The sequence below is a fragment of the Eumetopias jubatus genome, unplaced genomic scaffold (genome assembly GCF_037043125.1).
Source record: "Eumetopias jubatus isolate StellerSeaLion01/CBP00866 unplaced genomic scaffold, mEumJub1_p1.0 scaffold_11, whole genome shotgun sequence".
In the NCBI taxonomy this organism is placed as follows: Eukaryota; Metazoa; Chordata; class Mammalia; order Carnivora; family Otariidae; genus Eumetopias; species Eumetopias jubatus.
The window spans coordinates 115,384,601-115,404,703 of record NW_028274817.1 but is presented as its reverse complement, the minus strand read 5'-3'; the positions used below and the strand labels follow the sequence as shown (position 1 = coordinate 115,404,703).

The window sequence follows — 20,103 nt, the reverse complement described above, 5'->3', positions numbered from 1 at the left end:
GGGTGGGGCGGGCACCTGGGTGGCTCAGTCCGTGGAGCATCTGCCTTCGGCTCGGGTCGTGATCTTGCGGTCCTGGGATCGAGCCCTGCACGGGGCTCCCTGCTTGGCAGGGAGTCTGCTTCTCCCTCTCCCTCCTGCTCATGTGCTCGCACTCTCTCCCAAATAAATAAATAAATTAATTAAAAAAAAAAAAATTGCACTACTGGGGAAAAGCTGGGGTGGATGGGCCAAAAAAGTACAGAGAAGGAGGAAAAGAATTTGTAGGCTATAGTAAAAGGCCAGAAACAATTAAAGCATGGTTTTGTTAATTATCATGTTATCACTAGATCAGAAATGGTCTTGCGGCTGCAAGAAGTGAAATGACTATCCTTAAACATCCAGGCGGTGAACCAACTTCATCCATTTCCTCACTGAGGTTCAGAGAAGAGCATTACTTTGCACTTACAGACAGGAAATTGGGATCCCTGAACCACAAAAGCACTGGGTCCCACAGTAAGTAAGAGAGACTCTTGAGGTGTTCACAGCTGGGGATCCGTGTCACAGGTACAATCTCATTTCTAATGGTATTAACTTGACAATGTTTTGAGACAATATCAGATGTACAGAAGGGGAACCCTGTTCCAGAGGGAGTGGTAGCATGGAGAGTGGACAGGTGTGGGCCTGGGATCGGATGGGCCCCCCCACACCCCTACATGGGCTGTGTGACCTTGACAAGTCACCACTTCTGAGCCTCTGTTTCCTCATCTATAAAATGGTGGGGGGGGCAAACAATTCCTACTTTTCAGGATTGTTGTGAAGCTTGGAGGTAACGTACAGAAGGCATGTGAACCTTCTCATAAAACTGGTAGCTCACAAGATGTCCATCGACAGATGAATGGATAAAGAAGAAGTGGTATATATACACAATGGAATATTATGCAGCCATCAAAAGGAATGAGATCTTGCCATTTGCAACGACGTGGATGGAACTGGAGGGTGTTATGCTGAGTGAAATAAGTCAGTCAGAGAAAGACATGTATCGTATGACCTCACTGATATGAGGAATTCTTAATCTCAGGAAACAAACTGAGGGTTGCTGGAGTGGTGGGGGGTGGGAGGGATGGGGTGGCTGGGTGATAGTCACTGGGGAGGGTATGTGCTATGGTGAGCGCTGTGAATTGGGCAAGCCTGTTGAATCACAGATCTGTACTTCTGAAACAAATAATGCAACATATGTTAAGAAAAAAGAAAAAGAAGAAGATAGCAGGAGGGGAAGAATGAAGGGGAGTAAGTCAGAGGGGGAGACGAACCATGAGAGAGGATGGACTCTGAAAAACAAACTGAGGGTTCTAGAGGGGAGGAGGGTAGGGGGATGGGTTAGCCTGGTGATGGGTATTAAAGAGGGCACGTTCTGCGTGGAGCACTGGGTGTTATGCACAAACAATGAATCATGGAACACTACATCAAAAACTAATGATGTAATATATGGTGATTAACATAACAATAAAAAATTTAAAAAAAACTGGTAGCTCATACTGCATGGCAAATTGCCTTCGGGTTTAGTCCCATATGGTCAGGCATTTCATTTTTTTTTAAAAGATTTTATTTATTTATTTGACAAAGAGGACAGCGAGAGGAGGAACACAAGCAGGGGGAGTGGGAGAGGGAGAAGCAGGCTTCCCACGGAGCAGGGAGCCCGATGCAGGGCTCAATCCCAGGACCCTGGGATCATGACCTGAGCCAAAGGCAGACGCTTAATGACTGAGCCACCCAGGCGCCCCTCAGGCATTTCATTTTAAGAGTCTATTGATGGAGAATTCTGAAGCAGCTTGGCTAATAGTGTTGAAGATTTACAAGGAGTTTAGTTTTTTTTCTAAAAGATTTATTTATTTTGTGGGGCAGAGGGAGAGGGAGAGGGTCATAAGCAGACTCCACACCGAGAGTGGAGCCCGACACGGGGCTGGATCTCACAACCCTGAGATCACAACCTGAGCCAAAACCAAGAGTTGGACGCTTAACGGACGGAGCCACCCAGACGCCCCGGCAAGGAGCTTTGCATCACATAATGATCTCTGTTCATTAACTCTGGACTTAATTTCAGTCTCACTTCAAAAGCGTTATTTGGCGACATGAAAGGAGGTTTAATGACTGGTTTACAGTCGTTATCACGTCCCCTCTTCCAGAAGTGTCTACTTAAGAACTCTAGGAATGTAGTCTCTCAGACAGGAGTGGTTTCTGTTTGTAATTGTAATGGGGTGGGGGCGGGGCAGATGGGGAAAGCTGCTGGGAATTTAGATGGATTGCTTCTGAAGAACATTTTGGTTCACCGCTACTTTCCCTCGTGTGACCCGTGCTTCTTGACATAGGCCGGGGTTGGATTCTCTGCTGTGGGAACAGGCCTGCAGTGCAGGACGGTGGGCAGCATTCCTGGCCTCTCCTCACTAGATGGCAGTGGCTCCCTCCGGCTGGTATAACCAGGACTGTCTCCAGAAACTGCCACACTGACCTCATGGAGGCAGGGTCACCCCTGATTGAGAACCGCTGACACACACAGTCTCAAATCCCAACTTTTTTTTTATTTTAACACATTTTATTTAACCAAATATATCCAAAATATTATCATTTTAACACGTTGAAATATTTTATATTCTTTTTGTCATACTGAATCTTCAAAGTCAAGTGTGTATTTTAAACTGACAGCACATTCCAGTTCAGATTAGCCACATTCCAAGCGTCCAGTAGAAACATGTGGCTAAGTGGCTACTGTACTGATGGTTATGGAGTTGTTTTTATAAAATCAGATTCAAGAGACACACTGTGGTGTCCTGGTTTTGAGTTGGATCCAGGTTCAAATTCTGGTTTTGGCTCTAACACTGTATTCTTAAAACATTTGCTGATATCTATTCTCAAAAGTTATATAGTCCATATCTATGAGCAGACATGTAATAATGGAGACAAGTAAAGTCTTACTTTATTGTTCCAACTACTATAGGGCCCATCAGAGGAAGTGGTCAGTTCTACCTGGGTTGGGTCCGGTGGTGGTCAGGAAGAACTTCATAAAGAGGTAAAGTCTGAGCTCCATCCTGGAGCATGAGGTAGATGAAGGGCAAAAACAGAGTGAGGGAGGCTTAAAATGGTACTGCCCAGGAAATTGCTTAGAAGGTTGCTTCAGCCAAATCCCAACTTTTAGACTTAAGATGGCGCTAATTTAGAAGGACGGCATTAACTTGGGAGCGTCAGGATAGAAAACACTGGCCATCTGTCCGTAACTGGAGGTCAAGCCCTGCTGTGAAGACCTTCCCCAATAACAGCCCAACCTATAGCTTTAATCCCACCCCAACCCTACACATCCAATTTTTTAAACATGTATCCCACAGAGCTTTTATTTTTTTAAGTAAGCTCCATCTAGGCCCAACGTGGGGCTTGAACTCACACCACCCTGAGATCAAGAGTCACATGCTCTCTGCCGCTCCCACTGCTTGTGCTCTCCTGCTCTCTCCTTCTGTCAAATAAATAAAAATCTTTAAAAAAAAAAAAAAAGAGTCACATGCTCTACTGAGCCAGCCAGGCGCCCCCCACCCCCTACACATCCAATTTTTAAGTCTGATTCCTTACTATTTCTAGTGTATCCCCATACCATGCCCTCTACCTCTTCCTCCATTGTCCAGAGAGTTGTATCTGATTCCTTAAGGCTGTACTAAACGGCCAATTCCCCCGCCCCCCCTTAAAACTCTCCCAGACCTTTCTGTGAGAAATGCTAGCTTCTCCCTCAGAATGTGAAACTTCATCAACGGGACCTCTCTTGCTCCTCCTTAATTGTTTTCTGACAGTCTGGCAAACTAGAAGTCCTCTGCCCCCACCCCTTCTGAACTCACCTTCACGTGTGCGTGCACACTTGCACACAAGCACGTGCACGCGCACACGCACACACACACGATTCTAATTTCCTTTTGGCCGAGGAAGTGTTAAAGAGAATGTTATGCTTTTTAATCCGAGGCACTCCTTTACATTCTGTGGAACCCTCTAACGGCACACAAATGTCTCCTAAAGGAAGCTGCCCCTGGGTCACCCTCCCCATTACACACTGGCATACAGTATTAGCTTAACTGGTGGACTGGTTGATTTTATGTGGAGAGGGCAGACCCAAGTTGGAGGCCTGAGCACGAGTTCCCAGAGGGCCAGGGGGCATCAGGATCTTCACCAGCCACGAGAGCACTGTTGATCTTCAAATATGATATGTGAAGAGGGAATTCTGAAAATAGTGATATTTAAGTAACCAGTACATGTGGTTCAAAACTGCAAAGGTACCACAAGGAAAAGAGGGTTCGAGTGAAAATGAACTCTTTCTCATCACTCGGTAACCTTCCCTGGAAGGCACAGGCCCGGCTTCCTGGGTGTCCTCTCAGAGGTAATTTAGGCATACCCAAGAACCAAGGCCTAAATGGGAATCCCCGAAATGTCCATCAACAGATGACTGAATAAACAAAATGTGGCAGATCCACACAGTGGATAATTACTCAGCCATAAAAAGGAATTAAGTTCTGACACGTTACAACATGGATGAGCCTTGAAAACATTTGCCAAGCGAAAGAAACCAGACACAAGATGCCACATATCATGGCATTCCCTTTATATGAAATGTTCAGAATAGGCAACCCCATAGAGACAGAAAGCTAGAGGCTGGGGGGGTGTGGGGGTGGGGGTCTCGGTGAGTATGGGCTTTCTCTGGGGGTTGATGAAAATGTTCTGGAGTCAGTGGTGATAGTTGCACGATATTGTGAAAATACTAAAAACTGCTAAATATTTTCAAAAAGCCTGAGTATGTATCTGTATCTGTCATTAAGCATTTATTTTCTAAGCACCATCTTTTGGACTTGTAACGTTAATTTTTGAATTTTATTTTCTTTGCATTAACGTAGCATGTAGAAATAATCACTTATTAAAATAGCCCAGCTTGCCCATAATACCAATTGATAATAAACCATTTTTTAAAAAAATAAAGGTAGGGGCCCCTGGGTGGCACAGTTGGGAGTCAGTTGAGTGTCTGACTCTTGATTTCGGCTCAGGTCACGATCTCGGGGTTGTGAGATCGAGCCCCGAGTTGGGCCCTGGGCTCAGCTCAAGACGAGTCTGCTTGGGATTCTCAATTTCCCTCGCCCTCTCCCCCTTCCCTGCCCCCCACCAAGCAGGCTTGCGAGCACACCCTCTCTCTCTCTCAAATAAATAAATAAGTCCTTAAAGAATACAATAAAAAAATTTAGGGCACCTGGGTGGCTCAGATGGTTAAGCGTCTGCCTTCGGCTCAGGTCATGATCCCAGGGTCCTGGGATCGGGTCCCGCATCGGGCTCCCTGCTCCTTGGGAGCCTGCTTCTCCCTCTGCCTCTCTCTCTCTCTCTGTCTCTCATGAATGAATAAATAAAATCTTTAAAAAAAATTAAAAAGAATAAAGGTATAGTTTTTTGTTTTTTATATAAATCCTACACTATGCCACAATAATTCTGTCACTTTCCAAGTATCATGGAGATTATTCTAGATTAGAACGGATCAAGCTGTGGCATTCTTAATTACTATGTAGTATGTCATGTACGTCATTGTATGGACACATGTGTTTAAACGGCTAGTTCTCACCTGGGGGCCACTGGGTGCCCCCCCCTCCCCCAAAGCAGGCAGTAGGCAATATCTGGAGATATTTTTCGTTGTCACCACTGTAAGTCGGGGGAGCTCCTGGCCTCTAGTGAGTAGAGCCCAGGGATGCTGCTCAACACCCTACAATGTACAGCAGGTATCCTCTCAAACTGTTACTAGTGCCCAGGTTGAGAAGCCCTGATTTAAGCAGCCCATGATCAAGGAAAACGTAAATTATTTCCAATATTTGCTTTTATAAATGATGTTGAATATGCCATCTTCCAGATACAGAACTTCCTTATATGTCATTTCCAGGTACATAATGATTCCCCTATTATTTTGGACACTTACTTTGTTCCCTTTTCTCCCAACATTTTAAAATTGGAATAAACATTTGTACAGTAAGCCTTTGTTCTTACTTTGGGTTTTTTTTTTCCAGAAAATTATTTAGACTTCTAAAAGTAGGATTACTGGGTTAAAGGGGAATAAGTTTTTCCTCTGAGATATACGGGGCTCCCATTTCTCCTAGGAAGGGGATATTTCCCCCATTCTATCTGGTTATTGCTTTCATGCAAGAAAGTGAGTGATTTTCGCAGAGTGATTTTATATCCAGCCACTTACTAGGAGGTTTTGGTTGATACTCTTAGCACAGAGGTGAAGGTGGCTTTCGCTTCCTTACTATAATCTGTTGAGCCTCAACTCCAAATCATGCCAAACACACACAGAAGCTAAAACCTACATGTGTGCACGGTAAACACGGCTTCTGGACAAATCCTGTGCCCTCCATCCTCATTCAAGCACATCACCACCCAAAGCTGGATGCGGCCATTGTAGGGTTTGCTTTTAGTACCGTACTACCTACAAATAAATAAATCTTCCCCCTCCTCTCCGATAGCTGTGACTCTTACGAATAGCTTCGAAGCTTCCAGAGCCTTATTAAATCGTAATGGTGCTGGTATAGAGTCTTGTCTCTTTTTTTCCTCAAATTAACAGGATTAAGTCTAATATCTGTGTTACACACAACACGGGAAGTTCACTGAAGAGTCTTCATGATACTGAGAAAGTACCCTTCTTTCCCAGTTTTCCTAGAGTAAGTTTTTGTCTTTGCAAAATGGGTTTTGACTTTAATCAAGCTTTTTGTCCGCCCCACCCCCAGTTTGGCTTCAACAATTGCTATGGCTTGGTTTTGAGAGTACACAGCAAGCTAGAAAAAACAGGCTGTGTGGGCTGGAGGTGTGAATCACCAGCACCCTTCCCTTCCTCCCCAGGATATGGTCCAGGCATTGCATGTGAATGCCGCTGGCTACCAGCCAGCAAATAGGAGTGTGGCCTTTCCAATGGACACACCCTTGCAAATAGGACCGGTCTGTTCTCCTGAGCAAAATCAAAAAGCCTGCTGAGGCTTGTAGGGAAAAACTTGAAAAAACACTCTGAAGCCCAGCTAAGAACATAAGCGACGAGGTCATCCTTAAATGTCCCTGAAGTATGATGGTTTCGTAAACGTCCCCACGCGGGAGTGACAGACCATGCCGCCTTCCCCGGGACTGAGGGGTTCCCAGGACCATGGGACTTTCAGTGCTGGAACCAGGAAAGTCCTGAGGCTGTAATTTAAAGGATGATTTTGAAAGGCACAAAACTCGTTTCTCAGAACAGGTGAAAAGTTCATCAACGGTGCGCTGAACTTCAAGTGCTGCTTTTTCGAGCTAAATTAAACTTGGGCAGGGCATGGGTTTCTCAGATCATTATGTTTCTGATTGTTCATAGCTGGCCCTAAGCATATCAAGATATGATGCCTGACCAGAAGTAGGTAACTACAAAATTATTCCACCCTTTACCACTCAGGCCTTTTGAAAACAGGGCTCCCCAGAGTCCTAACTCCCGACAGGAAATGCTGAATGCATTTTCCCCCTTTGTCATGTGACCTCCAGCTGTGCCTCCTTTTCCAGCACATTCCTTCTCCCTCAATTGTCAGGCAAGTTTTTAACAGGAATACTATAGTCATCCAAACCACTAAGTTAAAAAGAAACGATTACCCGCTAACTCAGTAAAATCAGGTCCTGGCTCTTAATACCATTACAGTATTTCTGGTTTTGAAGATCATCTAGATGGGCGCTTCTCCAGTCTTACTGTGCATATCAATCACTTGAGGATGTTGATGAAATGCAGATTATGCGTTCGCAGATCAGAGGGGGAGCCTGAGGTCCCAGTTTCACAGTTCACACTCAAGGTAATAAGAATTTTGTAGGATGAGATTCTCCACGTTTCTTTGATCACATATCACTATTAGTTTAAAAAGTGAGCATGCACTCCTAATGTATCTATCTATTTATAGTTTATATTCATGTGTTGTTATAGCAGAATTGCACTTTTATTTTAAAAAGTTAATGTCCGTCAGCACAGCACTGACTCAAGTAGCCCCCAGCCTGTTTTGAAGACCACTGATCCTGAAAACTCACCCATTACGTCAACATTCAGGGAATGCTTGTATTTCTCCAGGCATAAGAAAAGGGAGAAGAGAGAGAGAGAAACCGCGTGAGCAAGCACAGAGGGACAGTGAGAGGGAGAAGCAGACTCCCCAGTGAGCAGGGAGCCCAATGCGGGGCTCGATCCCAGGACCCTAAGATCATGACCTGAGCCGAACGCAGACGCTTTACCCACTGAGCCTCCCAGGCGCCCCCTAGCTCCATTCTTTATACTAGTTAGCCTTTTCAAACTTTATACCAAGCCTGTAGAAAATGAGCGAGGAGGAGTTGATGAGAGCCTACAAGTAGGCCCTGTTTTGAACTGCAGACTTTTAACATTCACATTAAGAGACAGAGGAGCCCTCGGCTTACCTACACGCCTGGGAAAAACGGATACAGTTGATTCTAGTTTTTCCCGGTAGTTCTATTAAGTTGCCACGATCATCAGATTCGTGAACACCGAAACAAAGCTCTTGGGGAAATACAGGGTCTGGTCCCTTGGAGCCTCTAACCACAACATTTTCATCAACCAATCAATATATAACCTTGTTTTATGTGTGTTTCCGTTTAAAGATACCTCATTTTATTTATATATATATATATTTGACTCATTAACATTGAACTCAACAAGCAGCCCTCTGTCTCAACCCTGAACAAAACTCACACACCTTTCTCCAAAAGGCACAACACAGCCTTCTTGCACTTAGAACGCTAGACAGCACTCCAGCACTATGCTTGGGAACTATTTTAAACAGTGAAATTACCAACAAAAAGCACAGAAATGTGGAAGATTGTGGCATTAAGTAGAGCGCAAGGACACCTGTTTACAGTCGGAGCTGAAACGAGAAGGCAGCATGGCCTCGTCCGCCCTCAGCTGGGAAGGCGCACACTGACCTGCTCTGCGCTCGCCCACATAAGAGAGCGTCAACACCACAGGTACTGCGTTGGGGGTTACAAATAAATTTTAGCGAGTAGATGAATTCACGAACACAGAATCCACAAATAATGAGTATTGACTGTAATTTATAACTTCGGTTTTAAGGAAGGAAAATTCTTACTCAAAAGTCAAGGGCCAGACACCAGTATGCTACAGCTGAACTCCTTCACAGTTTAAAGTTGAGCACCTTACAATTTATAAATTGCAGTTTATAAAGGCAATTAAGTTTCCTTTTCCATAATGGAAAAGAAAGCAATGTATGCCATCATTTGTTTTATTTAATATACTCACCGTCGTTAGCAAAAACTCTTTCTTATCCAATTAAATTCAGCCAGGAGTTACTGAGTATCTCTACCTGCAGAACACGGAGAGGTGTGGGATTATCTCAGCTGAAGCCATTTATCGTCCTCTGGACCATGGGAGGGGAGGTTGAGGCAATTCCTAACCCTAATCCCTGACAGAATATGATCGAGGCCACCGTAAATGTCTCATGTGCATGAGACTAGTAAAAACAGAATGCTATGGGGACCCAACGAAGGAGAAAGTGCACTCTGTTGAGATTGTCCTATGACACTTGATGGAGACAATGACATCTAAAAAGACCTTGAGGGGTTAGAACAATGGTAACGGAGCTGTGCGAGGAAGCGGCGAGAATGTCCTGATACCAGAAGCAGAGGAGCACTGTGAGGAGACGTGTTCTGGGAACCGAGTCAGAATCCAGCATGGCTGTAGGGTCAGTGAAAGGAATGGTCTCCAGTGTTCTCGTAAGGCAAGACACAATGCCCCCAAAGTGCTAACAGACAAGAGAACCGGAAGGCCAATGGCTATGTGAGAAAGGGAGACCCGTCCAACTACCTTGATCCTTCATATTATTTCCAGAAGCTTCTTGGTTTACTCAACATTTACACTGCAGTGGTTAACTCTTTACTGGTCCATCTTTCACCTCCTTAACCAGATTATGAATTGGAAGCAAGTGCCAAGCCTCCTTCTTCCTTAGGCTCCCGCCCTCCGCAACACACAAAACACACACACCCAACCTACAAAAGATCGCCTGACACCAATATCTTCATGTCGCCAGTCTTTAGTAAATATTTACTCATTCAATAATTGGCTTGACAAACACACTGAGCCTTGCTCTGTTTCCTAATACAGGTTCTTCCCACGGAGCAGATGGCTACATTTTCTCATTAACTGTCCCTGCGTTTTCCCAGAATATAGGTACATGTGGAGAATGAGAATCTTTTAAAGTGCCACAATATTGCATTATACATTTTTATCTCCTTATCTAAAACTGAAAGTAAGTGTTCAGCACAATCTCTACAAATCTTAGAGTTAAATTTATAAATGTATTGTTATGACCTTAAAAATCCTAATTTTTAGGCTATGTTCTATTTCAGCCCTTGAGTCTGTAATTCCTGAGAACTGACTTTAAATTACTAACAGTGTTCTTTGGATTGTCTTTGGAGTTTAAAATATTACATGAGATTAAACATTTCTGAATATTCTTGAAGAAAAACTAGTTTTCTACATAAAATTATTTAAATCACATCTTAAATTGTTTCTTTCACAAATTATTTTAATTATATAAATATTTTAAGAAACCCATTCTTTTTTTATTTATTCTTTTTAGAGGTGGGGGAGGGGCAGAAGGAGAGGGAGAAAGAGAATCCCAGGCAGATTCCATGCCCAGCGCATGAGCCCCACATGGGGCTCGATCCCACAACCCTGAGATGATGACCTGAGCCAAAATCAAGAGTCCAATGCCCAACTGACAGAGCCACCCAGGTGGCCCAGAAGCCAATTCTTGTTCTTTACTTACTGCTCAAATAAAAATATCTCCAGTGGCACAAATTCAAAGAATATTAAAAACAGTAAATATTTAAATTTGAATATACTTCATGTAAAGTATGTGGCTTGCCACAGTAGCTAGTCTGTAGCTAAGAACTTATAAATTAATTTAACTATGATTCATTGTTTCTAACTTTGAGTTTTCTATTAGAAGTGATTACTACGGGCACCTGGCTGGCTCAGTCGGAAGACTATGCGACTCTTGATCTCAGGGTCGTGAGTTTGAGCCCTACACTGGGTGTAGAGATTACTTAATAGTTAAAAAAAGAAGGAGTATTAAATTTTGAGGCCCCTGGGTAGCACAGTCGGTTGAGCGTCCAACTCTTGGTTTTGGCTCAGGTTGTGATCTCAGGTCATGAGATGGAGCCCCAAGACAGCTCCGTGCTCAGCTCAGAGTCTGGTTAAGAGTTTCTCTCCCTCTGCACCCCCCGACTTGTGCACGCTCTCTCTCTTTCTCTCTCTTTCTCTCAAATAGATAAATAAATCTTTACCAAAAAAAAAAAAAATGATTACTAGATTTAATAACAGAGGCAAATTCAAAAATACTCACTTTTGCAGTCAAATTATTTTACTTACTGTCTCAAAACCTCGATGTGGGTGATCAGGAAATCCGCCTGGTCTACCTCCTTTAAATTCATCAAACAGTAAAAATGGATCCAGATTTTTTAACTGAAATAAAAATTAAATCCAGCAGATTAGACATGCCTTTTAAACCACACTAGTAGCGGCTATATTCATGGACAGATCTAGCAAAACTCACTGAAAACGACATAGCTAATGAGAAACTTTTGCAGTGAAAATTACTTTCAGGAAAGAACTACTTACACACACACACACACACACAGACTGGCTAAGTTAAAGAGCTGATTTTATAAGAAGTACGAAGAAAGGAAAAACATTTCATGATCATCTAAGATCTAAATGGTTAAGCACAAACAAGATACTGTCTATCCTAAACAGATGCAAAAAATCAGTGATTGCATTATCATAAATGCTCTGGAGGAAGACAATTTAACATATATGTTAGACTACTCCATCTGGGCAAAGATACACATGAAATTATGATGGGAGATGGGCTGAGGAAAGAGGTCGAATCTTAGAGGAGTTGGGGGTTTTATTCTGAAGGTGACAGGTTTTAATCAGAGGTTAAGAAGATCAGATTTAGAAAGATCACTCTAGCATTCAAGTGGGAAGATGCTGGGAGAAGGAAGAGACAGGAGACAGAGTAGTCAGAAGGCATTTTGACTAGTCCAGGCAAAAACACAGGTCCGCTTAGGCAACAGCAGTAGAGATGGAGAATGAGAAACAGAGCACTGGATGCCCCCCAGATCTCTAGCTGTAGTGCCTAGGAAGATGGGAGAGGCATCCAGAAGCACAAGGAATCTAACAGAAGCCGCAGCTCTGAAATAGCTATTTTAGGCAGTCATTTTAGGTCACGCTGACTTTGAGATATCTACATAAATGTTATCTATATTAACTATCGTTAGTGTCCAGTATATCGTACAAAAGGTCGAAGGCAACTGAAGATAAATCTCGAGCTCAAATGAGAGGCAGAAACAGATGAGGCAGTCATCAGCGTAGTCATCAGCGTGTCTTGGTTATTCTTGGCCATTTGTTATTCTATAAAAATTTTTATTAAGTTTAAAAGCTAATAGAAATAAAAATGTTGGGCTTCTGATTGGAATCACTTTGAGTCTATGGACCAACGGGGAAAGATTGGCCTTTTTTTTGAGAGAGAGAGAGAGTGCGCGCACAGGAACATGGGGAGAGGGGCAGAGGGAGAGGGAAAGAGAATCTTTTTTTTTTTTTAAGATTTTATTTATTTATTTGAGAGAGAGAGAATGAGAGATAGCACGAGAGGGAAGAGGGTCAGAGGGAGAAGCAGACTCCCTGCTGAGCAGGGAGCCCAATACGGGACTCGATCCTGGGACTCCAGGATCATGACCTGAGCCGAAGGCAGTCGCTTAACCGACTGAGCCACCCAGGCGCCCGAGGGAAAGAGAATCTTAAGCAGGCTCAACACCTAGCACGGAGCCCAAGCCAGGGCTCCATCCCATGACCCTGAGATCATGACCCGAGCTGAAATCAAGAATGGGATGCTTAACCGACTGATCCACCCAGGTGCCCCGAGGGAAGGTTGATATTTATATAATATTGAGGTTTCCTACACATAAACATATTTATCTCCATCTATTTGGGGCTTTTAAAAGGTCTTTCACTAGGATTTGTAATTTTCTCCATAAAGACTTTGTATATATATATTTTAAAGTTTTTGTAGCTAACATTTTTAACAACATTGCAAATAGGATTTTTAAATTATGTTCTTGAACAGTATGCTACTAGGGATTTAAAAATGTGAATAGAAAAGTGATTTTTGAACATTGCTAAGCTCTTATTAATCTATCTGTAGCTTCTTTTGGGTTTTCTTTGTGGACATTCAGATCACCAGTGTATTTATCAATAAGCTTTTGCCCAGCAGTTCACAAATTACTTTTGCTTGCATTAGATTAAAGCTGTAGCAGGCTGCTGTTTTTCTGGGTTTTGCTAGGCCTGGCTGGCCTCCACATGGCTTCTCATTCTCCAACCCAAGCTGAAACAGTGGCCACTATCTAGGACATGCTGTTCTCATAACCGAGGACAGGAGCAAATGGAAGCCAAGCCAATAGTGTGCAATCACATTAACACGTCCCATTGGTCACAGCATATGACATGGCCAAGCCCCCAAGGCAGGAGGAGGGCACTTAAATCCTGCCTATGGGACTCACAGGTAATGTACCTAAAAGTGGGGGGGAGTGTATAATCCCATGGGGAGTGGACAGTTAATATTTGGCGATAATATTCCAACCAACACCCATCAGCAAATAATGGGCTTTTCCCCTTCATTTTTTTTCTTTTTTTTTTGAGATTTTATTTATTTGACAGAGAAAGACACAGCGAGAGAGGGAACACAAGCAGGGGGAGAGGGAGAGGGAGAAGCAGGCTCCCCGCCGAGCAGGGAGCCCGATGCGGGGCTCGATCCCAGGACCCTGGGATCACGACCTGAGCCGAAGGCAGACGCCTAACGACTAAGCCACCCAGGCGCCCCTTCATTTTCAATCTTTACACGTTCTGTTTCTTTTTCTTGTCTTTTTGCAAGCTAGCGCGTCTACGACAATGCTGAGTAGAAATGACTAACAGATGTCCTTGTTTTCTCCCGGATTTTATATAGATTGCTTTTTCAAGATTGACCAGCACACAGGTTGTTTAATGCAGGTTTTCTGCAGATTCCCTTCATAAGATAAAAGAATTCCCCTTCCATTTCTAGTTTACTAATTTTCTGAATATACACAGTTGTTCAATTCTATTGAATGCTTTTTCTGCACTATTGAGATGGCTTTTTTTTTCCTGTAGTCTCTTACTGTTGGTAAATTATGTAACTAGATTTTCCAACATTAAACCAAATTTGCTACATTCTGACAATCCAAACTTTGTGGTGATGTATTTTATCTTTTTTATACACTGCTGTATCTGGGTGGTTAATATTTTGCTTATGATTCTTGCAGAAACGTGTATAAAAGCGATGTACTGATGCTTTCACTTGCTGTCTTCATCTGGTCCTGACTGCAAGGCAATGTCATTTCATGAAGCGATGGGAGGACTCCCAGGAGCCTCATCTCCTGGACAGTTTGCACGGTACTGGAGGTATCTGTATCTTAAATATTGGGTGAAATTTGTTTGTAAAATCATCTGGACCTGTTGTCTTTGTAACAGGCTTTTAAAATACTGACTCTATTGCCCTAATGGCTATGAAACCATTCAGACTTTCTTCTTTCTTTCTCACTGTTTTTGGACTCTAAGACTTTCTCCAGCTTCCCAGCAGCTGAGCTAATTAACATTTTCAAGTTACTTGTTTGTTTCAGGGTATCTACTGGATCATGCTGCTAGAAATGAGAGTACTAGACCCTCTCTTTGTCCCTGGCTCTGGTTTCTACTCTCTTATTTTCACTTTCCATGGGAAAACACACACACACACACACACACACACACACACACACACACACCCCACACACACACACACCATATACTGTGCACACACATAAATTCAACAAGCTGGTGCAAGTTTTTCACATAACCAAGTCTCAGTTCCTTCACTTTAAAACGTGGACTGTCATCCATAAAAAGCTGGGCCACTTTGCAGCCCATCTCAGTTGGTGTTTCATGCAGTGAAATATTAAAAGGTAACTGAAAAGGAAAACATTTACTGAATTCTCCCCCAAACGCCCAAGAGGGCACGTCAACCTCAAGGTCCATTTCAAACCGCCCTCACTGCTCTCCAGCACATCCCCAATATTTCCATCTCCTCTCACTCAACTCCTCACACCCTCATACCCTCTCACCTTCTGGAATGGACACTCTCCCACCAGGAACCCTCCTATCCCTTCCAGTGAAAATCAATCCTGGATCTTTTCAATTTTATCCTGTCACTCATAACTCCACTTCAGCTCAATGAAAGGCCATGAATGGAACCAGGGCTGGGAGGAGGAGGGTGAAAATTCTCCTCTCATATTTTTTTTAAATTTTTTTTAAGATCTTACTTATTTATTTGAGAGAGAGGATAAGCGGAGGGGAGAAGGAGAAGCAGGCTCCTTGCTGAGCAGGGAGCCCGATGCGGGGCTCGATCCCAGGACCCTGAGATCATGACCTGAGCCAAAGGCAGATGCTCAACAAACGGAGCCACCCAGGCGCCCCTCTCCTATTATTTCTTTTTCCTCTCACAGGATAAGATGTAGCTGAAAGGACTGGAAACAATGAACGGCGAGCAGCTGGTCCAATGCCTGGAGTGCAGCAGTCTGACACAGATGGGTGGGATCTGCTACAGTGCACCGACAAATCTCTGAGCCACAGTTCCCCCACATGCAAAAGAAAGGCTTCAGATGGCTTTTTAAGATGGCTTTTTAGTTCTACACTATTAGGGTTCTATGATATCAAAATGTGGGTAAAGAGGAGATGAGTATGTATTGCTTCTTGGTATCAGTTTGGTGTCCAAAAGATAGGTGAAGGGCATGAAGAGATACAAACCTCCAGTGACAAAATAAGTAAGTCATGGGGGGTGGAAAGGACAGCCTAGGGAATGGTCAGTAACACTGTAACATTACACTGTCTGCTGACAGATGGGGCCCAGGCTTGCGTGGCGAGCAGTTCATAATGTACATAAACATCAAATCACTATGTGGTACACCTGAAGCTAATAGACCATCCACTATACTTCAGCAGAGAAGTAAAAATACTGTAACACACACCAAAAAAACTGTAAAAAAAAAAAAGGAAAGAGTTTCACATGAGCAAATATGGCCTGCTGTTAAATAAATCGTGAAAAGCTTGCCAAGCCCACCCTCATCACCATCCACCGTTCACAGGACAAGAGTCCTCACTTGGCAAGGACTGTTTGTTCTGTATCGATCGCACATTCGAACCTTCTGGCTGCCAATCCATGATGCAGGGACAGACACAAGGAAAAGCCTGCAGAAGCCGGAGGCTGGTTGAGGAGAGCCAGAAGGATGAAGTGTTTATGGCCAAGAGATGGGGCACAAGTGTGAGACACTCTTCCTCCAACAAGCAAGAGTATCTTGCATCAGACTACTGTACTAAAGTGTGATTTGCAGGGTTGAGTATCAGGCTTTATAAAAGTTTCTAACATTCGGGGGCACCTGGGCGGCTCAGTCGGTTAAGTGTCTGTCTTCGGCTCAGGTCATGATCCCAGGTTCCTGGGATGGAGCCCCGCGTTGGGCTTCCTGCTCAGCGGGGAGCCTGCTTCTCCCTCTCCCTCTGCAGCTCCCCCTGCTTGTGCTCTCTCTCTGTGTGTGTCAAATAAACAAATAAACTCTCAAAAAAAAAAATCAAGTTCCTAACATTCAGTAAACATTTAGCAAGTATTCAAGGGCATGTCAAGGGCATGCCTTATGATCTGTAGGCAGGATTTGACTGATAGAACTCGGATTTTCTACGTTTTGACGTGGTCACCAACTCATCCACATCTTTCTCTCGCTACATATTAAACTGATGATCTTTTCAAAGTTCTTGAACAATAGGAGAATGTCCTTTCCTTCACACAGTTCCAAATCCTTTAGTGGCCAAATGCAGGTGGCAGCTTCCAAGCTATTTCTTCCGATGTCTTGAGAAGGCCAGTCAAGACCTGTGGCCACCACCCCTCCAGTCTGTGGTACTCCCTTAGTAAAGCTCCAGGTGCCTGGCCTTTTATTTAAATCAGGAGGCACGCATAGCTACCAGGAATGTCAGTTCCTTAGAGATAGGGCCAACACTGTGCTTTTTTATGATGCTCCACTCCACCTAGAGTAACTCCGTGTGCATAGAAGATACTACGAACATCCCAAGTGGTCCTTATGTTAGGTCCCTAGGCACCCTGGTAGCTGGGTGTGGTCACATGACTGAAATCTGGCTAATGGGAGGTGTGTAGAAGTTGCTGGGTAAGCCTTTTAGGGAAACCCTTTATATATATTTAAAAAAGGAGGGGGGCTCCTGGGTGGTTCAGTCATTAAGCGTCTGCCTTCGGCTCAGGTCATGATCTCAGGGTCCTGGGATCGAGCCCTGCATTCTCCCTCTCCCTCTCCCACTCCCCCTGCTTGTGTTCCCTCTCTCGCTGTCTCTCATTGTCAAATAAATAAATAAAATCTTTTAAAAAATTACATTACATTAAATGGATGGATAGCTGGCAGCTTGCTCTTTTCCCTCTTCCTCCTCTCTGCACCCAAGGGCAAATGGTTGCTATTGCCCCAACAGCTGTCTTGGGCCACAAGGTGATGCACTTAAGAAAGTACTAAAAATGATGAACTAAGATAGAATGAGCATGGGTCTCTGAAAAGTGGGAGGCCTTCGGGCCCACCCTAGACCTTGGGTTTTCGAAAGAGAAACACAAATCCTTATATATGTATACCACTGGTTTTAGTGGCTACTTTGTTACACAGCTGAACCTAACCCTAACTGAGAGAAAGCCAATAATGCCTTGGCAGCAGCCTGGAACCAACTGAGAGCCCACCCTCCCAACACCCCACAAAACGCCAGCCTATATCAAGGCAACATGACAGCGGCAGAAGGGAAAGGCCCATCGAAGGCAGACTCCAGCAACTCAGACTACCTCCTGGGCCTACACAGCATCTAGACAGGGGCCCAACAGAAACGATGAAAAGGCAGAAGGAAACTGTCAGCACGTAGTCCAGACTGCGATCTAGATTCAGCCTTGAATGGACTTGAGCTATGACTCTATGCTCCTCCACCTGAACTCAACATCCCGAGACCCTGATAATGGAGAGGGCCATCTACAGAGGCTGTATCAATCAGGACCAAGATTCCTCAAGGTTATTTGATATCAAGGGACTCATAATTTTTAAGTGTGTAATGGGATTACAGTTTTCTTTTTTAAAGTTTGTATCTTTTAGAGACACAAACTGAAATGAGAATGTCCGTGAGTTGATCACTATGGAGGTTGGGTACATGGAGATTTCATTACACTGTTTTCTTTTTCTAGGTTAGAAGCTCTTCGTGATAAAAAAAATATGTCTGAGAGTGGTCCCAGGAAAATCACGTTCCACCAAGGAGTGTCCGCTGGAAGGGGGGGTGGAGGACAGAGGCGAGTACAAATGAGTCGTGGGCTTCCCTCCTGTTGGGGGCCCCGTCGAAGCTGCTGCTAACATCACGCTATGCAATCATTCACACCCAGTTTGGCTGCCTCGGCCCACATAGAATCGTAATAAAAGGTGTGAGCTAACCCCCCTCCTTCTCTTCTTTATTGTTCATCACCAAAAGGCTCAGTGGAAGCTTTGTAAACAGTTCTACTTCCTCATTTACACCCAGAGGGAACAGGTCACTGAGGGCCACTCATTCCAAACACTGTTGTAAATTCTACACTAAAATAGCTTCGGGCTCCAAAGTGTCAGAGATGTTTCTTCAGAGACAACGCGTTGGCACAAAATTTTTAGATGTAGTGCCCTGAAACTAGATCGGTGCTTCCCTTCTCTGCTGACTGGAGGGTGAGGGGTCTACCATTCCGACAAGCTGATAGAGTGCAGAGCGCTGAAAAAATATGGTGACAATTGAAATGGCCAAAAGCAGGTCCATGAGTAAGCCAATAATGGTATGCTGTACATGGGAACACGTCACAGCTATTTAAATGATGTTCGTGAAGGGGGCGCCTGGGTGGCTCAGTCGGTTAAGCGTCGGACTCCTGATTTCAGCTCAGGTCGTTATCTCAGGGTTGTGAGATCGAGCCCCGGGTTGGGCTCCACACTGGGTGTGGAGCCTGCTTAAGATTCTCTGTCTCTCCCCTGCCCCTCCCAGCCTCGCATGTGTGTGCACCCTCTCTCTCTCTCTCTCAAAAGAAAAAAAAAAAAAGATGGGCATGAACAATTTATAATACCATGGGAAGTGCTTATGTTACCCTGTTATATGAAAAAATAAGGACACAAAATTGTTTATTTTATATAATCACCATGATGTAAAACATACAGCTACATGGAGACAAAAGGAAACACCCTCTGTCTTAATCGTGACTAAACCAGGGGGATGGCATTAGAAATGATTCCGATCCACATATTTTTCCTTAGGGTAGAGGCATACTAGGGAGACGCTCTGAATTAGTAGAATGTGGGGGGTCTTTAAAGCACAGGTTTTCAGCCAGGGACTCTTAACTGGGTCCCATGGATAGAATTCAGGGCAGCTATAAACTTGGCTGGGAAAAAAATTACATCTTTCTTTTCACTAACCTCTAACGGAAAATTGTTTTTCTTCTGGACTTTTTTTTGTAGTACAATGACATAATAAAATTTACCAGTTACCATTAAGTACATTGACACTGGTGAGCAACAGTCACCACCAGCCATCTCCAGACTGAAATTTAATACTTTAATCATGAATACAGTCAAAGAAGCAGAGTAGGGGCGCCTGGGTGGCTCAGATGGTTAAGCGTCTGCCTTCAGCTCAGGTCATGATCCCAGGGTCCTGGGATCAAGCCCCGCATCGGGCTCCCTGCTTGGCGGGGAGCCTGCTTCTCCCTCTCCGTCTACTGTTCCCCCTGCTTATGCTCTCTCGCTCTATCAGATAAATAAATAAAATCTTGAAAAAAAAAAAAAGCAGAGTAAATTTCCAGTATCTGTGACTCTGTCATCACTAGAAATCAAAGCTGTTTTCATATCACATGACAGTTGTTGCAAGTATACTGAACTACTTTTTTAAAGATTTATTTATTTGTTGGAGGGGAG

At 43.9% G+C, this 20,103-nt stretch overlaps 1 protein-coding gene across 3 annotated transcripts in view; it reads right to left on the bottom strand.

Annotated features, from left to right (window-relative positions):
* The window catches only part of PIR (pirin), a 103,026-nt gene that overhangs the window by 78,501 nt on the left and 4,422 nt on the right, over positions 1 to 20,103 (bottom strand). For all 3 annotated transcript variants that reach the window (XM_028115027.2, XM_028115029.2, XM_028115028.2), the window contains exon 3: positions 11,429 to 11,521. In XM_028115027.2, the coding sequence (XP_027970828.1) occupies positions 11,429 to 11,521 (93 nt within the window). The remainder of the gene's footprint in view (positions 1 to 11,428; positions 11,522 to 20,103) is intronic.